The 21,333-nt window shown below is 37.0% G+C and overlaps 1 protein-coding gene across 5 annotated transcripts in view; it reads right to left on the minus strand.

Moving 5' to 3' along the window:
• LOC103723626 overlaps positions 1–21,333 on the minus strand; it is a 111,315-nt gene that overhangs the window by 57,123 nt on the left and 32,859 nt on the right. For 4 of the 5 annotated variants that reach the window (XM_008814589.4, XM_039117452.1, XM_039117454.1 and 1 more), the window contains 10 exons: positions 20,151–20,301; positions 19,948–20,046; positions 19,722–19,823; positions 16,782–16,840; positions 16,578–16,680; positions 15,270–15,443; positions 15,063–15,176; positions 9,924–10,192; positions 8,300–9,828; positions 7,004–8,208 (listed from right to left, as the gene is read on the minus strand). In XM_008814589.4, the coding sequence (XP_008812811.3) occupies positions 7,004–8,208; positions 8,300–9,828; positions 9,924–10,192; positions 15,063–15,176; positions 15,270–15,443; positions 16,578–16,680; positions 16,782–16,840; positions 19,722–19,823; positions 19,948–20,046; positions 20,151–20,301 (3,805 nt within the window). Of the gene's footprint in view, positions 1–7,003; positions 8,209–8,299; positions 9,829–9,923; positions 10,193–15,062; positions 15,177–15,269; positions 15,458–16,577; positions 16,681–16,781; positions 16,841–19,721; positions 19,824–19,947; positions 20,047–20,150; positions 20,302–21,333 lie in introns of those variants that run through there. The other variant, XM_039117455.1, reaches the window with a different exon arrangement.

Here is a 21,333-nt window from a genome sequence, read left to right on the forward strand (position 1 = left end):
CCTAGAACGCCTCAACAAAATGAGGTTGTTGAAAGAAAAAATAGGACCTTGGCAGAGATGGCACGCACGATGTTGTGTGAGTCAAATCTTCTAAAGTACTTTTGGGCTGAAACTGTAAGTACTGTTTGCCATATTTTAAATCGTGTTTTAATATGACCTATAACCAAAAAAACTCCTTATGAACTTTGGAAGAATAGGAAGCCAACTGCTAAATATCTTAGAGTATTTGGATGTAGATGTTTCATTTTAAACAATGGCAAGGAGGATCTAAGTAAATTTGATGCCAAGTCAGATGAAGGTATCTTTTTAGGATACTCTACATCTAGCAGGGTATACAGAGTATTCAACAAAAGAACTCTTATAGTTGAAGAGTCAATTAATATCATTTTTGATGAGTTTGATAGTGAGTCTCCTAGGAGAGAAAATACTTCTGATGATGATGCAGGAATTTTTGAGTTCGAAAAATTGAATCTTAATGACGTACCAAATCAAGAAAAGGAAGATCATCATGTGCCACCACAATCTCAAGACTTGCAAAAGGGATGGAGGTACGCACATGGGCATCCAAAAGACTTAATCATTGGTGATCCATCTCAAGAGGTAAGAACTCGATCCTCTCTTAGAAATATAAATGACTATCTTGCTTTTGTTTCACAAATAGAACCTAAGAATTATGAAGAAGCTGAAAAAGACATAAATTGGATAAATGCTATGCAAGAAGAATTAAATCAATTCAAAAGAAGCAATATATGGACATTAACTGAGAAACCAAAGCATAATTCTGTAATTGGAACAAAATGGATCTTTAGAAATAAATTAGATGAAAATGGGGTAGTTATAATAAATAAAGCTAGACTTATAGCTAAAGGATACAATCAAGAAGAATGGATAGATTTTGAGAAAATATTTGCTCCTGTAGCCAGATTAGAAGCTATTAGAATACTTCTAGCTTTTGCATGCTTCATAGATTTCAAATTGTATCAAATGGATGTAAAAAGTGCCTTTTTAAATGGTTATATAGAGGAAGAAGTATATGTAGAGCAACCTCCTGGTTTTGAGAATCATGAATTACCAAATCATGTGTTTAGATTACATAAGGCATTATATGGATTGAAACAAGCACCTAGGGCTTGGTATGATCGATTAAGTAAATTTCTGCTAAATAATAATTTCAGTAGAGAAAATGTAGATAAAACACTTTTTCTCAAAAGAAAAAACAAAAATTTGCTAGTAGTACAAATATATGTAGATGACATAATCTTTGGTGCCACTAATGATAATCTTTGCAAAGAGTTTGCTAAATTAATGCAAGGAGAATTCGAGATGAGTATGATGGAAGAACTAAATTTCTTTCTTGGATTACAAATCAAGCAAACTAAGGAAGGCATCTTTATTCATCAAACTAAGTACACAAAGGAAATACTAAAAAAGTTTGGAAATGAAAATCACAAGGGGATAGGCACTCCTATGAACCCCACTAGTAAACTAGACAAAGATGAAAAAGAAAAAGTATAGATATGAAGCTCTATAGAGGATTAATTGGATCTTTGCTTTACCTAACTACCAGTAGGCCAAACATAGTATTTAGTGTGGGAATATATGCTAGATACCAATCAAATCCTAAGAAATCACATTTAAGTGCTGTCAAAAGAATCCTTAGATATTTGAGAGGAACCACAAACATAGAATTATGGTACTCTAGAGACTCCTGTATTGATTTGCTTGCATATTCTGATGCAGATTTTGCTGTATGCAAATTAGATAGGAAGAGCACTAGTGGAACATGTCAATTCTTAGGAAATAACTTAGTATCATGGTTTAGCAAAAAGCAGAATTCAGTAGCATTGTCAACGGCTGAGGCCCAGTATATAGCTGCCGGGAGTTGCTGTGCTCAAGTACTATGCCTCAAGCAACAACGAGAGAACTATGGAATTAAATTAGACAACATTCCTATAAAGTGTGATAACACTAGTGCCATTAACCTTACCAAAAATCCAGTTCAACACTCTAAAGCCAAGCACATTGAAATAAGGTATCATTTCATTAGAGATCATGTGCAAAATGGGAACATATGTATTGAGCATGTATGTACCGAGAAACAATTAGCTGACATATTCACGAAACCTTTAAGTGAAGATATATTTTGCATGCTTAGGAGAGAATTAAGCATATGTGATCCCTTTGATTGAAAGGAAATGGAAGGAACAAGTTGCCTTATGATACTCCTCTCTTATTTTAAAAATCCCATGAAACATGAGTAAAATTATTCATTTATAGATTCCTTACTCACATATCAATGTCCCACAAAGATTAGCAAGGATTGGAAGAAAGGAAGAATTAAAAAAAAAAAAATTTGGGCTGAACTGGGGCCGACCCGAGCCAGAATGGGGTCGACCCCACATTGAGTCGACCCTAGCTGAAACTGGGGTCGACCCAACGACGGGACCCCACTTTTAAAAGGAGACACGTGAGCTATTCTAGGGCACTGTTTCATCTTGTCCTCTTCCTAAAATCCTATTTTCCACTCTCCAATCTCTTCCAATCATCTCCAAACAGTAGAAGATTGCTTCCCTAAGCCATTGGATCAAGACCTAAGGAAGCATTTGGTGAAAATGGGACCCAAGCGAGCCGTTGCTAAGAGATCCGGAAGAGTTTCACGGCCAACCCTTGTAGATAGACATGCTAGGGATTCTTCTACAGTGCCCCCACAAGGTGAGACACGTGTAGAGCCTCCTCCTCCCTCCCCTTCAGCTCAACTTGCAAAATATGCGGGGAGACCGGTTACCACGGGGAGAAGGATCCACTCCGAATTTTTGGATCAAGAAGGGTTCTTTTGGGGAATTGGATCCAAAGGCAAGGATGGGAGTATCTTTGCTCCCTAGATTTGGTGACCTACCCGGCCTTGGTTCGTGAGTTCTACGCCTTCCTAAAAGTTGGACCGGGAGGGCTTGTGTCTGAGGTCCGAGGAGTAAGGGTTAGGGTCTCAAAAGAAAGTTTGAGTAAGTTGCTTCATCTCCCCTGCGAAGGTGCAACTCCAGAAAGACCGGAAAGCAAGTTGAGAGCTCTACAGTTGATCTTTGAGAGAGATGATTTTGACTACTCCGAAAATGTGATAGCTAGCTCTCTATCAGCTGAGATGAGGTTGTTGCACAACTTCATAGGTCGGATTTTTATTTCCGAAGAGTAGAAGATTTGATCACATATCTGAGCGAGATTTGGTCATTATGGAGCACGTCATTCAGGGCATTCCCCTGAACCTTCAAGCTATGATGATCAGGCAGATAAGAGAGGCTATATGCAAATCGAGAGTTTCCCTGCCCTATGGTATGATACTCATCCTGGCCTTCCGACAGCATGACATATCTGTGGAGGGAGAGATCTCCAGGCATCTATTATTCACTGACACTTATACTGCACGATCCCTAATTCGCATGGGTTATGAGAAGGTGAACGGGCAGTGGGTGCATGGAGGAGCAGGGATACATGCACCGGAGGGTGATGCACCAGAGGTTGGAGACCCCATCCCTGAGGCTGAGGTACCTGAGGATCATCCTACGGCACCTTCAGAGGCTGGACCGTCGTCATCCGTACCTATGGGGTGCACAGAGGAGTTTTGGAGTAGGATGACTGAGCTTGTGTCAGCTCAGGTGAGGACTCTCTCTGACGGATTGACGAGCAGGATGGACATTATGACTGCTGAGATTAGAGACCTCAGAGAGCAGGTGGGAGCATTACAGAGAGAGAGAGGCTCATGGTCCATCTGTGCCCCGAGCAGCTGAGTCGGAGGTTTCGGCACAGAGTCATCCAGCTCAGCGAGGTCCACGCTAGACTCGGTCCTATCAGGCTCGACCTCCCCTCGCCACTTATGCTAAGAGGATGAGGACTAGATCACAACCCTTAGATACCCCCTAGGCTGATGTTAGCATAATGATTAGTGCCTAGGATTTATCTAGCTCTCATATATATTTTGCTTTATTGATGTACTTTGCACTTTGATTGAAGAACATTGTATTAATGTACTACAATGTTCCATTTTGATCAATGAAATTTGAATGTTTATTATTTACTGCTTCTACTTATCTATTGCTATACACTTGTTTGATGATAACAAAAAAGGGGAGAAGTAAGAAAAGAAAGAAGTTGCAACATAAAGGGACAAATAAGTTTGAAAATAAGATAATATTTATTTAGGGGGGAGTAATATGTAACAATGAAATTTCTGAATTTGGCACATACTTCTCTTGCCTCGATACATAATCTGAAACTCTTGCTTTATCTCAAATTTTTGAAGTTTCATCCTTAACCAAATACAAAAGAAAGGGGGAGAAAATCAAAAGTTCTAATTGACAATATTTGGATGAAAGAGGGGGAGTCATCACTTTCAAATTTGAAAAGCTGAAATTCAGCGACCTGAGCTCTTCTAAAACAAATCTTCTAATTTTATGATAAGTATCAATCTGCTCATACTCAATATTTTGTAATCATCAAAAAGAGGAAGATTGAGAATGATAGTGTTATTTTGATGATTAACACAACCATTGAGGAAATATCTAATTAAGTACTACAAATTAACGTGATACATCACTACTAAGTTCGACACTCTCGATACATTAGAAGAATGAGATCAAGATGTCTTTCAATGATTAATAATGAGAAAATTTGTAATAGAAAAGGGATAGAGAATTCTAAATTCTAATTCAGCAAAGTTTCAAGTGAAATGTACTCTTAAGGGCAAAATAGTAATTTTCATTGCTAAGAGTATGTAGCACTACCATGGCATACATTCAAAATTGCTTGAAATATATTTCATTGATTGTATGGATGAATCTAACCTTAAGATGCAGTAAAGTGTGGAATGAGTCGATCCCAACATAGGTGGAGTCGACCCTGGCACATCATGGAGCCATCAGGCACACCTCTGCGAAAATGGCACGGATGAACAGTAGTAGAGTCGACCCCAGGAGCGGAGCCAACCCCAAAGAACCTTGAGTCGACCCCAGCTTCAAGCCTCAAGAAAACAAGTCTCTGGAATTTACTGAGAGGGCAACCCCAACTTTCCTTGAGCCGACCCCAGATAGAGCCGACCCCAGGAATGCCTGAGTCGACCCCAATGGAGTCGACCCCAACTGAACATGAGTCAACCCCAAGGCTATGTCGTTCAAAACTGTCTTTCTGGAATCCCTGAATATAGCTTGAGTCGACCCCAAAAAGAGTTGAGTCGACCCCAGTGAAAAACAGCTGAAATACAAGGTTCTGTGATTCCTGAGAGGGCCGACCCCGCTGTAGCAGGAGTCGACCCCAGTGAAAGTTGGGTCGACCCCAGTGGAAGTTGAGTTGATCCCAAGTATGATGAACAGTGGTTTGAGTCGACCCCAGGAAAGTTTGGGTCGACCCCAGCACGGGCAGAAGCATAACGGTTAGTGCTGCAGAAGTACTTTTTGACCTTCCAACGGTTAATAACGGATAGTTTTTCAAATCTAACCAATGAGGAGTAACCTAAACATGTGGGAAAGTATTTATAATGACACTATTCATCAGAACAAGTAATCCTTTGCATGAAAATCAAAGCTTACTCAAGAAAAACAAAGCCCTAGTATTCTTCATCGAGGTGCTTCATTCAAGAGTCAAAAGGAAGTGGTTGAGCAGATCAAAAGAGGCATTAAGAGCTCCACCAATCCTTGAAGAGTGAAGCATTCCTTGACAAAGAAGAGAAGAGCCTTATCAAAGCGATAACTATATTCTAACTGTTCTTTGTAACTTATATTTGTTATATCTGCTCATCTAGGAGTTTCAACCTTCTTATTCTTAACAATCTTGTAAGGTTTGTTGGTGAGCCCGTAAAACCAACGGTGTAGGTTTGTTAATGAACCCGTAAAACCAACGGTGAAGGTTTGTTGGTAAGCCCGTAAAACCAACATAGGTTTTTGGTGATCCCGGAAAAACCAAAGTGTGAACGTTTTTGGATTGTGAGCCCGAAAAACAATACAACTATAATCCGCGGGATTATAGTAAATTCCTAAGGGGTCGCTTGAGGAGTGGACGTAGGTGCATAGGAGAGCACTGAACCACTATACTTCTTATTGTTTGTATTGTGTATTGTTCTAACTTTACTACTTGCACTTAATCTATATTAACTAAATCACTCACTCATCAATTAACATAATTAAGAAATCGAAAATCAAGAAAAACCAATTCACCCCCCCTCTTGGCTTGTCACCTTGGGCAACAGTATATTTACTTTTGCTTGCATTGGTACTTACTTAATAACAAGATGGAGAGGGCAGTGAGGATACCTTCCAAAGTAATAAATGTAAAACATGCCATATAGTGCGATGCTATCATTAAATAAACTAGAAATTAGAGACACAATGTGAATCAATAGAAAGAAGGGGGTTGAACGGAATCAAAAGAAACTTGAGCTGACATGGTTTTAACCTTTCTTTTATTGTATTCTATTAAGAAAACCATAAAAAACAAAATCCATGGATTACAATTTATAAATAAGGTCATTGAATTAAATTACATTGACTTATACAAACACCCAATAAGTGGATTTGATATTTTGGATGCCTAATGCAGTCTTTTAAGGCATGCCATTTTCAATAATGTGCTAAAATTACCTTAGCCCAAGATAGAGCTGAAAATGATCTGAGCTGCTCATCAATTATGCAGATGAAGTATATTTTAGTCTTTTCAACTGAAGAATAATATATGACAAATGAATCATATTTCTTATCTTGAGTTCAAAACAAATTACATAATTAAATCATTCATGTTGACTTGTTGGACTGCTGTCAGCTACAGTTAATCTGGACAACATCCCCAAAATTACAGCCTCGGTCAAAAATGATCATATCACAATAAGTGCATATAAAGAATATAGATCACAATATCAAGAAAATATAAGAATTTCATGTTACAGGTGTGAAATTTCATATAACATCTACTTTGAAACTCTACGAAAAGCAGCATATCCAAGTAGTTTTTTAGTTAGATGACATACCCTTCCATCACTTAACAGCAGAGAGCCCTTCCATAAGCATAGTTTAAAAGCAACATAATGGTGCGAAATACGGGAAGATGTTGTTTCAGGAATTTTAAAATGACTGCAACTCCAGAAATTGAAAATTTGATGTGAAAATCCCACATCTAAGGATTCAACTTGAACTTCAATAAAGGTCTGCAGTGATTCTTTATGCTTTCCAGATAAACTAGCCCCAACTTTAACCTGGGGTATATGTATAAATGGAATGGAAATAGCTTTATGGTTTTGAACTATCTCCAGCATCACCTTCACCTTTTCCAAATTACATGTCAACATCACATAGCTCTTACCTAAGGCCAATTCAGAATTTTTACTCTGAAATGTAAGTTTTACATGCTTGCAGTGGTTTGATTTAGACGACAGTACACTCTCTGCCAATTTATGGCATGAGAACTCCCGAAGACAAAGTCCCTGTACTCGATTCCTTTCAGATTTTACAAAGTCTTCCTCGTTGTCCCAGATAGGTAAATACAGTGCAATTGTAATATTCTCAGACCTGATAGTCAAATTAACATCCTCTTGCATGCTTCGTTTAGATGCAGAGCCAGGTGAAACAAAAGGGTCTGGAAGTATATGAGATTCAGATTGCCTATTTGCATCAGATGACCATGATGTACTGCCAGAGTGCCTTGTATAAGAACAGAAAAGATCAATGATAGTACTCCAATCTGACAAATCTAACCAAATATCAAGAGAAGGTACAGCAACCACAAGTGCCGCTTCTCCCCCGCCAGAACTAGAGAAACTGATGCAAAGATTCGAAGAATTAGAACTGTCAGAGACAAATGATACTAATGGAACATAGCTGCGGACAGAATGAAGAACTAGACATGGGATATCAACATCAATACAATGTGGAATGTCATTTCTAAATATGGCAGATAAATTAAGTTGCATGTCTGTTTTTGCAATGATCTCTGAGGAACTAGGATCTTCTATCTTCAAGCACGAGAACAATACTGACAGTGCCTTAACACAAAATTTCATGTTAACAATTGATTCATTTGAAATGTCAAGAAAAACAGCATCATCCTCTTTAAGAGATTTCTTGAGTTTCAAAAACTGCAAGACATCAAAATTGTACATTTCAGATTCTTTGCCAACGGATGAAAACTGATCAAAAACACCAGTGGCTGCTTTAAGTCCACATAAAAAGTTGTCATCTGCATAAGACAGAATTATGTCAAAGACAGTTCAGAATCATGTCTAGTTCAAGAAGATTCTTGGTAAGAAGCATTCATGATTTCATCATACCTTCAGCAATCAACTTACAAAGGCCTGCTCTCATCATGATCAGAGTGGGCAAAGCAAATTTTTGGGAAGAATACTTTGTTTTACAAGGCATCCAAATCCACATATCAGCATCCAACTGTGCAATAAGAGGGATATTTCTCTTGGATGTATATTCATCAATCTTTAATGGGAAATTTGTATGATTCTCGAGCAATACCAGAGATAAATATGCACTTCTTCCAAATATATTGATGACATCAGTTTTGTCAACAACTGTACAATCCAGAATCATGCAATCAAAAGGAATGTCCCGAGCAGCATCTGCTGAATTCCTCATCGGAATGAAACTGCTGATTAACTGTGGAAATCCAAGTTGTAGACAGTAATCACTATGGCTTTCCAAAGGTAAGATCAGAGTGGAATCAAGTATCTCAAATTTGTATATGAGATTGGTATGTGCACTTTGAGCATTTTCTAAGTCCTCACTTCCAGTAGTGCAATGCTCATTTCCTTTAGCAGTCCATTCAGGCAAAGAAAAGTAACCAATCACTAAAGCCAGAAATTCAGATGGTAATACGCAGCAAACATGCTGAATACCAAAACTAATTTCAATCGAGGGAAGCAATATGTCCCTTTTTTCTCTTCTTGCTCGAATATTCAGTACAGGAGTACTACTTGGCGAAGATGGCCCCCAAAGTAGCTCATGGTTGCTAATGGAAGACCAAGATGATGAAAGTATTAACCCCTGAATAGAAACTAGTAACTCCCAGTAGTCAGTGCCTTGAAATGTTAAGGAAGATACAGATGCAGGCACGGTAACTGTTCCTAAGATGCAGGAAGAATCATGAAAGTGTGCTCGAACTCCATTTAGACTCCAATCCAGAATAATTAAATTATCATAGTGACAATTCTCAGAAGAAATAGCAGTGTTACTACTTCTTACTTTCATGATTGACCTCTTCCTGACATTTAATTTTAGTCCTCTGGGAGATTCTCTTTCCTTCACATACAAACACCTCAACTCAGATATATCATGCATGAGTGATCCTTCAATGCTGTTTAGGAAGCTTGAACTTCTGAGAGATACAAAAGGAAATTGGTCCATAGGAATGCCAGCAGATCGTTCAGTATCATAATAGTTAGAGAAGCCAAACTTAGAAAGCTCAACTTCGACCATGTTAATATTGTTATGTTTTTGGTTCTGTCTAAAGGATCTCTCAATATCACTAGCAGAAGAAGATTGCAAATTAAGTCTTTCAAAAAACTTGTGCAACAAACCAGTAATTCTAGGACTGATATGAAGATCTATATCATTGACACACAGACTGCATTCATGGTGAACTATGCATTCATCTCGTCTAGTTTGATAATGCAACTGCAAGCAACCCTTTGCAGAAGTGTCACTCCATGCATCTCCTTGCAGTTTGCTACCAGAAACATTTCTTGAAGAAAATAATGCATTTGTGTCAGATTCATTCTTTATGTTAAAGGTATCAGCTTTCAACATCTTCATAAGGATCCAAAATTCGATAGACTCTTGTAGAGCAAACCTGCCATTAGAATAAACAATGTTACACACATTTTAAAATGTTAAATAAAGTAGTTAATTAAATGTCATATGTGAATGTATGGTTAAATAACATACCTGATGTCTATATCACCTCCAATAATCGAGACAATCGAACTACTGCCTGCATCATCTTCAAGGTCAACATGGAAATTCAACTTGTCCAACTTGACAGTCACAGAGAACTGAAGAAAATAGGGATCATCTGGATTATCAATCTCAGCAGTATGTGGAACATCCCTTGCCACTGTAAATTTTCTTTCTAAGAGCAATTCATTTGCTCCAACAAGAGTACTATAAATTGCCTGGGAGAAGTGCATACCAATTGATGGTATGGTGCATTCAGCCTAGAAAGCAAAGAGGCCGGGAGAAAATAAATAAAAGGATTATTTCTACCCCAAGGATTATAAACACATGAAATTAAATGGATAATCCAAAACATTCAATAGGATATAGGCATCAAGAAACAAAACTGGACTGAGATGAAATTGAATGAACACTTCCAGCACATGGTTAAGCATTAATAATTTGATGTAATTGAAAAGTTATGAATTCTGTAACAACTTAATGTACATATATTACATCCCTAAAATCATGATTTTTGGATCAAGATGAACAATTGGAATTTCGAGTCAGACAGCCCATTAAGTTTCAAACCCACAAAAGGTGAACAAGCTGTAACTAATAACCATATAAGTCAATTAATATGCTGCAATTTGCTTGTGCTAGAATAGGTTATCATCCTCATGTTTATCGTGTGAACAGATGTGCTTTTGGCATGGAGCGTGTTAAGCTATACACAGGATGTGCCATGCGCAAACAAGAAAAAATAGGACTAAAAAGATCTGTTCATCAATTGACAAACATTAGTAGGTTTAATTCTGACCAAATGTTGGTTTGCCCATCAAGATTTTAAATATTGTGGGACAGAGGCGTCCCAATTTTCCCAGGCATGCGCCTCCATTCTTCCCCGCCCTAACACTTGGGACAACAGATGTCCCAAGACACGCCGATCAGGAAGCTGGGACAATGGCGAGATGGTCGTGTCCAGATACTTAGGATGGTACCCCACCATGGTGTCCCGTGGGACGTCACGCCAAGATTTGAGTCCTTGATGCCCACAGTATCCTCGTATGGGTATTTTTTTAAGGTGGAGCTGGATAGTGCAGAAAAGAGCAATTGTAATAAGCTGTACGGACAACAAAGTAAACTATATGGGTGCTATGAGAACTTTGATAAGTGAACTGCAATTTATATTTGCACCTAGAAGCAATATATGTTTGCATGTGTACATACAGACACGAAATTACAGCATGTTGCATAGGTATCGAAAGAAAGAACCAAGTGGCTTACTGACTGGTTGTTCACTGTTCAAGACCAAACAGAGTTGCAGTTTGGTCCAACCCCTCTCTCAGCAATCTATGCTTTCTAGAAGTTGATGCTGCATGATGTGTTCATGCTACGGTGTTGTATTCTTTAGAAGGCTTGGCCACATTTGACAACAACAGCAATAACCGAAGTGTTTACCATTTTAAGTAATTGTACTAAATTTAGAAAGAATCTAGTTTAAGTATCATCTCAGTCGAAGAACACAATGGTGTGTACCTCATCCATCTGTGCCAACCTGTACTGTTGCATATCAAGCTATATGCATGCACCTTTTTACAAAGAGATTTTGGCATGATAATCCATTATTTCGAGTGGAATACCAAGAATCCAAGATAGTCCCCTTTTTTCATAAAAAATAAAACTCAAATCATCTAATTTGGCAGACTAGAAAAAGACGTATTTTCAGTCCATTTAATAGCTAACCCCATTGCCCATTATTTATCAGATGCCAAAAACACCCTCAACCGATCCTATATACACATTTGATATGTATCCTTATCCTTCTCGGCCTTTCTTCCTTGTCTTGAAACCTTTGCCATCTGCTTCCTTCTCGCTTTCTTATCTGCCTCACCTCGGTCGCCCATTCCTTTATTATAAGTGACCGATGGGAAGGTCTTCTGGCCAGTTTGTCTTGAGAATTCCTTTCTCATCCCAGTATAGTAACAGATGTCTCTCTATACCTCTCTTCCACCCTCACTTTTTCAATTTGTTTTCCCTTTACCCCCCTCCTCCACTGATCTCTAAAATTTTTCGGAAGAGAACCACTGATCTCTGAACTGCATTCAATCTCTCCCCCTCACCTCTACTTTTTTTTCTTTCCAATCTAACCCACCCATTCACCTTTCTGTGTCATTTTTGGGAATATTCTTTTGAGTGAAGGACATGGTATAGGAATGGTGGAAGGAATCTTTGGCAATGCTTCTATTTTAGTTTCAGATTTATTACAGCCTATGTTTTTTTTTGCAAAATGAACATCCTATCTTTCCCTCAGCCCAAGGATTGAATCTTTATTTTAGAGATTTAGTGAATGGTGGCACAGTTTCTTGTATTTCTTAGAAAAGTATACAAACTTTGAGCTTATTTTACATGTTATTCTGTTTAAATTCCTATAAGAAAGAGTCTTTATTAACAAGTTGCTTCCCCGAAAAAGCAAATAAAAAGAGCTCATGAGAAGAAAAAAAAAGATTCTAAATTATCTGGATCAGTCAGCTTCATATATGTCAGCAGTCTCACTATCTTCTCTAGACACATGTATGCCAAGTGTCAAACATAAAATGGTATCGTGTGTGTACTATACCTGCTTAAAACAAAAAAGGCATGATTCACCAGGTCATTGAGCAAACTTGGCTGCACACGGATCATAAATTATCACATGATGTGCCATGTCATACTGTGCTAATGCTTTGCAGGCATTGGAACCACAGAACATGAAGCACTAAAATGCCTTGGTACCATGCCAGTAAATCATAAGTCAGAACACAGTAGTTACTATGCCATCTCGACAGTGCTGGCTGGCACTTAATCCATGCAATGCATGTACCTAACAAGTATTATGCTACTTGCTTAACCACAGCTGAACGAGCTACAGGCTTTGGCATTATCTATAAGTTGAATATGGTTAAACATGATTAGCAACAGGCTTTGGCATTATCTATAAGTTGAATATGGTTAAACATGATTCGCAACAAGAGATATGTGGAATGCGACTCCAAGGTTGTAATTGACTGGTTGAAGATATACCAGTGGTTCAAGGACTGAACTTGATGATCCCCTGCTACAATAAATTGCTATCCTTCTTTGAAATTTTGATACTGTGTATACTGATTGTACCAAGAGTCCAACCAGCCTACTGACTGATCTCTAAAGACTCTTGATAGGACCTTTCAGTGGACTTTCTAACTTTGCTTGTCCACTGTTAGTTTTATCTAGACAGGATTGTAGCTCTATTCTGTTTGCTCATTTGGTTACTTGCGCTTTAACTTTGTTAGCCAAGAAAAAAAAAAGATTCAGTACTGTTAAAATGTCCATAGAAAATCAAAAATTACTAGTGTAATTTGATTTTGTCAACTATGGTCCATTTTGGCTACCAATGTACAACACAAAGGTTGTCCGAATACATTCTATTTAGCTGCAACATATACGTAGTCAACTTAGACTGGCCAATTGTAGATTATTGTCAAATGGCTAAGACTATCTCCATGACTTCAAGGCTGATGCAACCCCAACATTTTCACACAACCAAACATTAGACGAGCTATGATCGTATTAACATTAACTTCAACAACAAAGAGCGCAAGCCACTGAAACTGAACATAAAAATGAAAATGGACCACACTGGCATTTAGTTCCGGTTTCCCCAACCTAACCCTGTAATATTGTCTACTTGACTTGAACTTGTCCACCAGGCATAAAACGACGCTAAACATATCCAGGTTCGATATATGCTGACCTGGACCCAACCCTTATGCAAACCAGATACAGATTGGTTCATCAAAACTGGTTTAGCCTGACACCGAATATCACCAACTACTTGAACCAACATAAGGTTGGATTCCAACCATGCGTGTTTCAAAGAGATACTTTTCTTTTGTCAAAAGGATGACAAATGCTGCTTGTTAAGCGGTTAAAGGAAGAGTTGTTTTCATTTTGCAAATTTAACTTGCGATAATATTAAAAAAGTGGGTAAGGTGAAATAGTTTGTAGAAGATTTAAGAGTTATGCGGTGACATAGGTACTCAAAATTTCAGAGTGTGGAGAAGAGTCTCATGTGTATTGGGTAACATGTGTAGTTGAGTTGGGAAAAGAGTAATGAGAAGGCGGCAAAACAGGAAAAAAAAAATCATATTAAAATGATATTAGATGTCATTAATTTGTTGGTCGATTTTAGTTAGCATAATGTTTAATGTTTCAAAGTGTGAAGTGCTAACAAACCACATAATACAACTTTGATATTTCGGATACAGTTGCATTTTGATTTATTGAACTTTATTGGATACCAAAGAAGAAAAATAAGATTTTACTGATCTGACTAGTCTATGTCACTCAGCATTGTAAAAGAAGCAATAATTTTGATCAATTGATATATGATAACAAACTTATAATTAAAAGACGGATGTTGAAATATTCGTACAACATGCTGACTTATGGCATTTAATACATTTATTCAATTATTTAATTTTCAAGGCAACAATTTGAATTTCCACAAGCATGAAGCATGCCATGCTATGCTTAGAAAAAAGAAAAAAAAACAAAGGACTATGAGTTCTTTCTTAATTTAAAATATATATATATATATATGAAAAGGTTAGGTGCAATGCTGACCTAATGCTGGGTGCAACTACTAGCAACCCATCATATGTGCCATCTGGAACTCAAAACCATGAACTTAAATTTATATAGTCTCAACTTTGTCATTTTTCTCCCAGCGCTTGACCTCTGGGCACACACCTACAGCCTCCAAATTTTGGTGTACCATGGCCACCCAACCAAATCAACCAAATAATATTAGATATTTAGAATAATACATTATCCAAATAGAAGTTAACGAAAGAAGACGACATTCTACAACATCAAATACTTTGATGATGGAATGTCTTGTAGGTGGATAGATAAGGAATAAGCAGATATTTCTCATCCAAATTAACAATGAATAAAATGCAAAACACTGATCAGTACGCAAAACATGTGTCTTACAGTCAAGGAGCATATAAAAAGCAGAAGTGGTTGTATTAATAACTTGTTCACTACTAAGCAATGGAATGCCAAAAAAAGAAAAAAGGAATTCAGCTCTTGAACAAATAACAATCGAATCCACAAAATTTGAATTACCTCAAACTGTTTCAGCAATGGTTCATCTGAGAAAATGCAAAGCCACAATATAACAGAAGCATTAAATTTTTCAATAATAGAAACTTTGGAAATATTAGGCATCAACTCGTAGATCTGCAGGATTCCATTTAAGATGAAGTGAAAAGTTACAAATGTCAGTGCATGCAAATTAAAAGATAACAAGAATGACTTGATGTGAAATCTGACCTCAAAACCAGTCAGTCCAAACTCAAAACTATCATAGAAGTCTTCAACTTGAAAGTTTCGTGGCGTATCATCTGCAAATTCTACCACACAGAATTTCGACATATAATCCAATAATGAAGAACCATTATCAGTCTGCAACCTGGATCTAAAGAATAATGCATCTAATTCCCAAACCTGCCACATGTGACCTTCAATATGTTTCAGAGCACATATACCAATTTATAATAAACAAGAAATCACAAATAAAAGAAAAAATATAACATAAATGAATCATCAAGGTTCAAATAAATTTATCTTATATAGCAGGATGCATTATGTAACTATATGTTATATGATATCTGATGCAATTTTTATAGATGAAAAGCCTCCAAGGCCTAAGTTCGGAATTAAGGAATAATGCAAATACTTCCAAAAAAAACATCACAAGCTTTGGAGAACCAGCAAATGATCAAGCAGGATGAGCTCGGCTAGGAGGATGCTTAATTAAACAGGAATATCAGCATCAGGAACAAATCATATTACGGATCTTTGATCCTACGTCCAACAAGAGTATTTGCTAGTCTGGATGACTCTTCAGAAGATAATTTGGAAGCTTTCACAGGAATCTTAGGACTGATTGAATAAATCATTGTTTTGTTTGTTTCCTTTTGTTAACCCTAATTTAGGTAAGAAATGGGTGCCAAAGTTAGGGATTTTCTCATTTTGTCATACTAGATTACTTGCTTTTTGCTCTTCTTTGACACAAATAAATGGAGGAAGATGAAGACCAGGACTTACACAGATGTATATGTTATCGATTTCAACCAGCATGACACAAATAATTAGAAAAACAAAGAAAAAATACTATGATTAAAGGAAGTAAGCCAATAAGACTACTGTATCGAAGAATGTAAGCAAGAGTAGCGGTGAAGAAAAAGTGAACTGTGAGATCAGTCAAACACAGATTTAATATGCAGAGTCAATTTAATGTTATAAATGCAAGACCTCCAAGTCTCCAACTAACAATCAGCAGAGCACATAAAGAAAAAAAATTGTCTTTTTGCCCACTTTGGATGTGGATGTCAAAGCTTATATGCTAAGACAATGATAAGGAAACGATAAAACAGTATATAATCTTAACAGAGCTTACATTATGCCACAGTTTACTCTTTGTGATAGAACTTACATACATACACAGATATAAATAGGCCAAAACAAGAATTATGATAACACCCACAAAAAAGGAATAGTATCTTAACATAAAACAAAAAAAAAATTATGGGGAAAAACTATGAACATGATATATAGTCATCAGATACCAAATCTTACCATAACAAGGAATTCTAAATCTTCATTCTTCAATGGAAATTTTAGGATAATGTTGTGGAAAGTAACATCCCAGAACAACTTCTTCTGGTTATAAGCAGAGTAGCTGCAATTTGAAGCAGAAACATAAGGATATACTATTAACTAAAAAAACTATATACTAGTTTAAGAGAGCCCGGGGAAGCATTTCACCAATGCCGAACTTACTTAGCTTTTGACAGCAATCTAGCCTTAAAATTTTTGAAGCCATTAAGAGAAGACAATACCTGTTATTAAGAGAAATTGAATAAGAGACATTAAACTTAAAACTAATATATCATGAACACTGTTTTAAATAATTGATTAAGAATTAAGAATAAGGCTTGTCATCCATAATTTATACATAATGCACCATAACAAATGCACGATATTCACACAAGGGCAAAGAATACACCGTACCTACAAAACATGTAAGTTCGAAGACAATATTCTTGTTCATCCATGATTCCTTAATCAATAAGCCGCTTAAATTTATATGAGGTCAGCCTCATGGATTAGTGTGTGATATTTTAAGACTTTAAGAATGGTGTTTAACCAGTTCTTCACTTGTCCTTGACCCTCAGTTTCTTTCAAATACCTAGATATGGAAACTTGAGGCTAGAGAGGTTCCGACCATGAAACCTTAAACATCTAATAGGAAAGTTAGAAAACTTTCTTTCACCTTCATCTGGACCTTGATAAAGTTTTTTCCAGAAAAGAAAACGCCAAAAATAAGAGGAAAGAAAGGTCTACACAGATAGCCACATACATTTTTTAAGCAAAGTCGTATGCCGGAGACACTTGAAACACAATACTCAATATATATAGAATAACAGTATTAGATATAGTAGAATACAACAGCATAAAATAGCACATAAAGCCCAAGACAACAAACCAACAATCCATGGATAAACTTCATGCAGCAGTTTATGAGTACAAAAATGTAGAACAGAAGGATCTTCAAAGGCTATTAAACAGTCCTAAGAAATTATAACAGTTCCAAAACTTTCTGGATAAAGTGGGAGAGTCATACTATACAATTCTTGTCATGAAACAAAAGTTTGATAGAGTAGTTAAAAATTTTCACCATAAATTTGCATGACAAATCATGCCTGCATTGGCCAACAACTTCATGGTTTGTAGCCTGCCCCTCTGCAAACATCATACCACCTAAACGTCACCAATACTGACGCATCAATGGCCAGAGTAGTATTAACTCCATCGTCAATGATTTAGTGGGAACTTGTAGTCCAAGTGTTCAACCAATGTAGATATATGTGATTTGTGTCTATTTATGTTTTGTATCTCATACATGAACCCTAGACTTGTGCACCTATATTTAGATATATGTGATTTAATACCCTCTCCCCCTCCCTCACCGGTTTCGCAATTTCGTTGCCAGAACTATCCTACTCCACCAACGATACAATTCGGTACACCCCGAACCGGGCAATTTGGGGTGGTTCTGCATTCCTTACTGAGCATGATTATTTCTCACAGAGTTTCCATCTAGCCACAATTCAAACTTAGATCAGCTGATATAAGGAGCCCATTTTGGGGTACCTCCCATGCAGGGGAGAGTTGGTAAAAAATGGAGTGAACAGAACCAGAAGTAATACACCAAGGTTCCTACTTCCTAGAATAAGAAAGTCCTAAAAAGTTGATCTACAATATCTCAAAATTGTTGGGATTGTGGGATCTAAAGATTCCAATTAACCCTCCAAACATCTATTCACCTTCCCACTGTGGGAGACAATACATGAAAGACAGTAAGTCTAGGCTGATAGATATGCATATTAGATTACCACTGTTGCATTGACATGCAGCTTAGCCAAAGGTAGGCAAACTCCAAATATATATATCAACTTCAAATCAATATATACATAAAAATGATGCACAAATTGGAATATAATAGACAATTGATGCTTCAGAGGAAAAGGAACTGCACAATTTTTTCACGCTATCATCAAGAAAGAGAAAAGTTAAATCACAAGAGAGTCATAACACTGTACTACCTCCAATAAAAATCACTACAGTGTGAAATAAAATAAAATATACATTAGATAAATGCCTAAATCAAGGTCCTTAATTTCAATATTGGGTACCGTATCAGTACCTTATCGATTCGGTACAGTGCAGTACGGTACAAAATGCACTCTATACCAAAATAGCTTTCTAACCATTTTGCTCAATTTTCTCCCTACGCCTCGATACAGGTCAGTTTGCATCTCGGTATGGGGCGGCATGCCCCGGTACAGGACAGTACGGGGCTTGTACCGACTTAGAGTTGAGTTTCATATTAATTTTCTACCGATATAGTACGATACGCCCGGTATCACTTATACAAACTCGAAATTAAATTTCATACCGGTTTCCAACCAGTACGGTACGATACGGTCCGTACTGGACGATACGGGACGGTACGGCAAACCATGGCCTAAATTGTTATACTAGTGTTGCACTCATAGTCTGTCGTACCGCCCTGTACCATCCGATATCGTGCATACCGTACCGTACCAAGAGAAAACGAGTACAAAACTTCAAGTCGATTCAAGCCCCGTAGCACCCCATACTCGGCGTATCTAGGTGTACCGAGGCATACTGACATGTATCGAGACGTATCGAAATAAAAATTTAAAAAAATTGTTAGAAATTTATTTCGGTACAAGGGTGTACCGTACCATATATATAAGGTACCGATACGGTACTTGATACCGAGATTGCGGACCTTGGCTACACTAGTTCCTCATGGTTCCATATATTTATTATAAGCATCTAATATCCACCAAACTGCAGGGAATAGTGAATGTGTGTGCACGCCTAAAAGGCTGAGTGCCTGAAGGCCCGAAACACGTTAAGGTGATAGCATACCTAAAAGGCTAAAACTAAATGCATGAAAGACACTATGCAACTTCCAGATAGAAGTAACATAAAATTAATCTATAATAAGATGTAGTCTCAAAATGGCTATAATAAAATGTAGTCTCAAAATGGAAACTTTAGACATAGCAGCATGCAGTATAAAAGACTTTCATTGCAATAATTGGAGAAAACAGGATCTTATCCGACATAGATATATCAATAAAATTTTAGACAATAAAGAAGATCAAAGTTTCAACTGAATATTACCCTATTGTGCTGGAAGTCAAAGGAAGTTATAACATGATAAAAATGCACCAGGTAAAGAAAGAATTCTGATTCGTAAGTAGCTTCAAACGGTTGGATCACAGCCTAACCATACAACAAGTCAACGGATCACAATTTAGATATGAATGCAAAAGCTTGTAAAAGTTATAACAGGTGTAGATTTCACAGTTTACACTACGAGCACAATTATTAGAATAACTTGAAGCACCTTTATTGAAACTGCAAAGTTTTGGTTGGAATGTGGCATGTTAATTTGCACATTAACAAAGGGCAGTGTGTGCTCTGTTGATATCTCTGGAAGGATAGTCTACAAAACAGAAGAATTATTAAAAGATGCCATTGCATGAAAGAGATTACCAACTTATAGGTGTAAGTAATTAAATACAAAGAATATATACAAAGAAAAGAAACCTTTTTAGCCATTAGCAGGATCTCCTCGTTGCATGGGTTAACAATCTCTAAAGAATTTATCGATGCAAGAATGGCAGCTGATTCTTCCCAAAATTCACAATCAACACTGGTTCCACTGAATATTGCTTTAACAATATTCCTATCATATGCCCTGAAACATTACATTCGCAGTGAGAAATAAACAAGTCATAGGAAGACGAAAAATGAAATGCCAAATTAATATCAACCGCAATCATGAAAGAACTGACGATGGCATTAAAATGGAAGTTTTCGCATTTTCTAACACAATGAAGAATGAAAAGTTTTGACTTGCATCAGTCTCTTATTAACATTTTAAACAGCATTGCAGTATGACCGTCAATTAAGTACAGCCATGAAAAAACACGATAAAATAGAAATGAGTATTACATATGTACTTGGAAAATCAATTATATCCTTCATTTGCAAGCCCTTGTTGCTTTAGAAGGATAATATAGAATTTCCTTTGTGGGTAAAGTTTCAAGCCCACTAACAGCCTATTATAGTTACCATAACCATAACCATCTAGTCTTTTCCTGATAATTTGGGCTTGGCTTTATGGATCCTTATTCAACAAGCATTCCGATTTAAGGTCATCTTTGATGTTATTCCAAATTTCTCCTATCCTTCCTCACAACTTCCGTCCATGTTACTTTAGGTCTTCCCCTCTTTTTCTTACCACCTTCAATACAAACCAAAATACCTCTCCTTACTGAAGCCTCCTCAAATCTCTATTGGATATATCCATAACCATCTCTATTGGATAAATCCTTAATTTGTGCAACCCGTGCAACTCCTCTAATATATTCATTTCATATTTTTCTTTTCGACTTTTACCATGCATGCATCTTAATATTCTTGCTTCTGCTATATTCAACTTGTTTTCATCAATTTTCTTTATTGCCCAACACTCTGACCATACAACATGGCAGGCCTATTATAGTTAGTCCACTAAAAAACCATATTGGAATTTCAATCAACTAGAGAGTGCTTGCATCTTCTTCTCCTTGGATGCAGTCGCAAGGTTCAAAATGAGAATTTATCAACCTAACTAACAAGCATAGGCCTTACAAGGTGGTAACAGCTCTAGTATTTATGCTCTAATAATTTTATAAACTTGTAGACACATATTTCTAAATAACTCTGTAGGTCTCCTTAGAAGCTC

This window comes from Phoenix dactylifera, unplaced genomic scaffold (genome assembly GCF_009389715.1).
Source record: "Phoenix dactylifera cultivar Barhee BC4 unplaced genomic scaffold, palm_55x_up_171113_PBpolish2nd_filt_p 000228F, whole genome shotgun sequence".
NCBI lineage: Eukaryota > Viridiplantae > Streptophyta > Magnoliopsida > Arecales > Arecaceae > Phoenix > Phoenix dactylifera.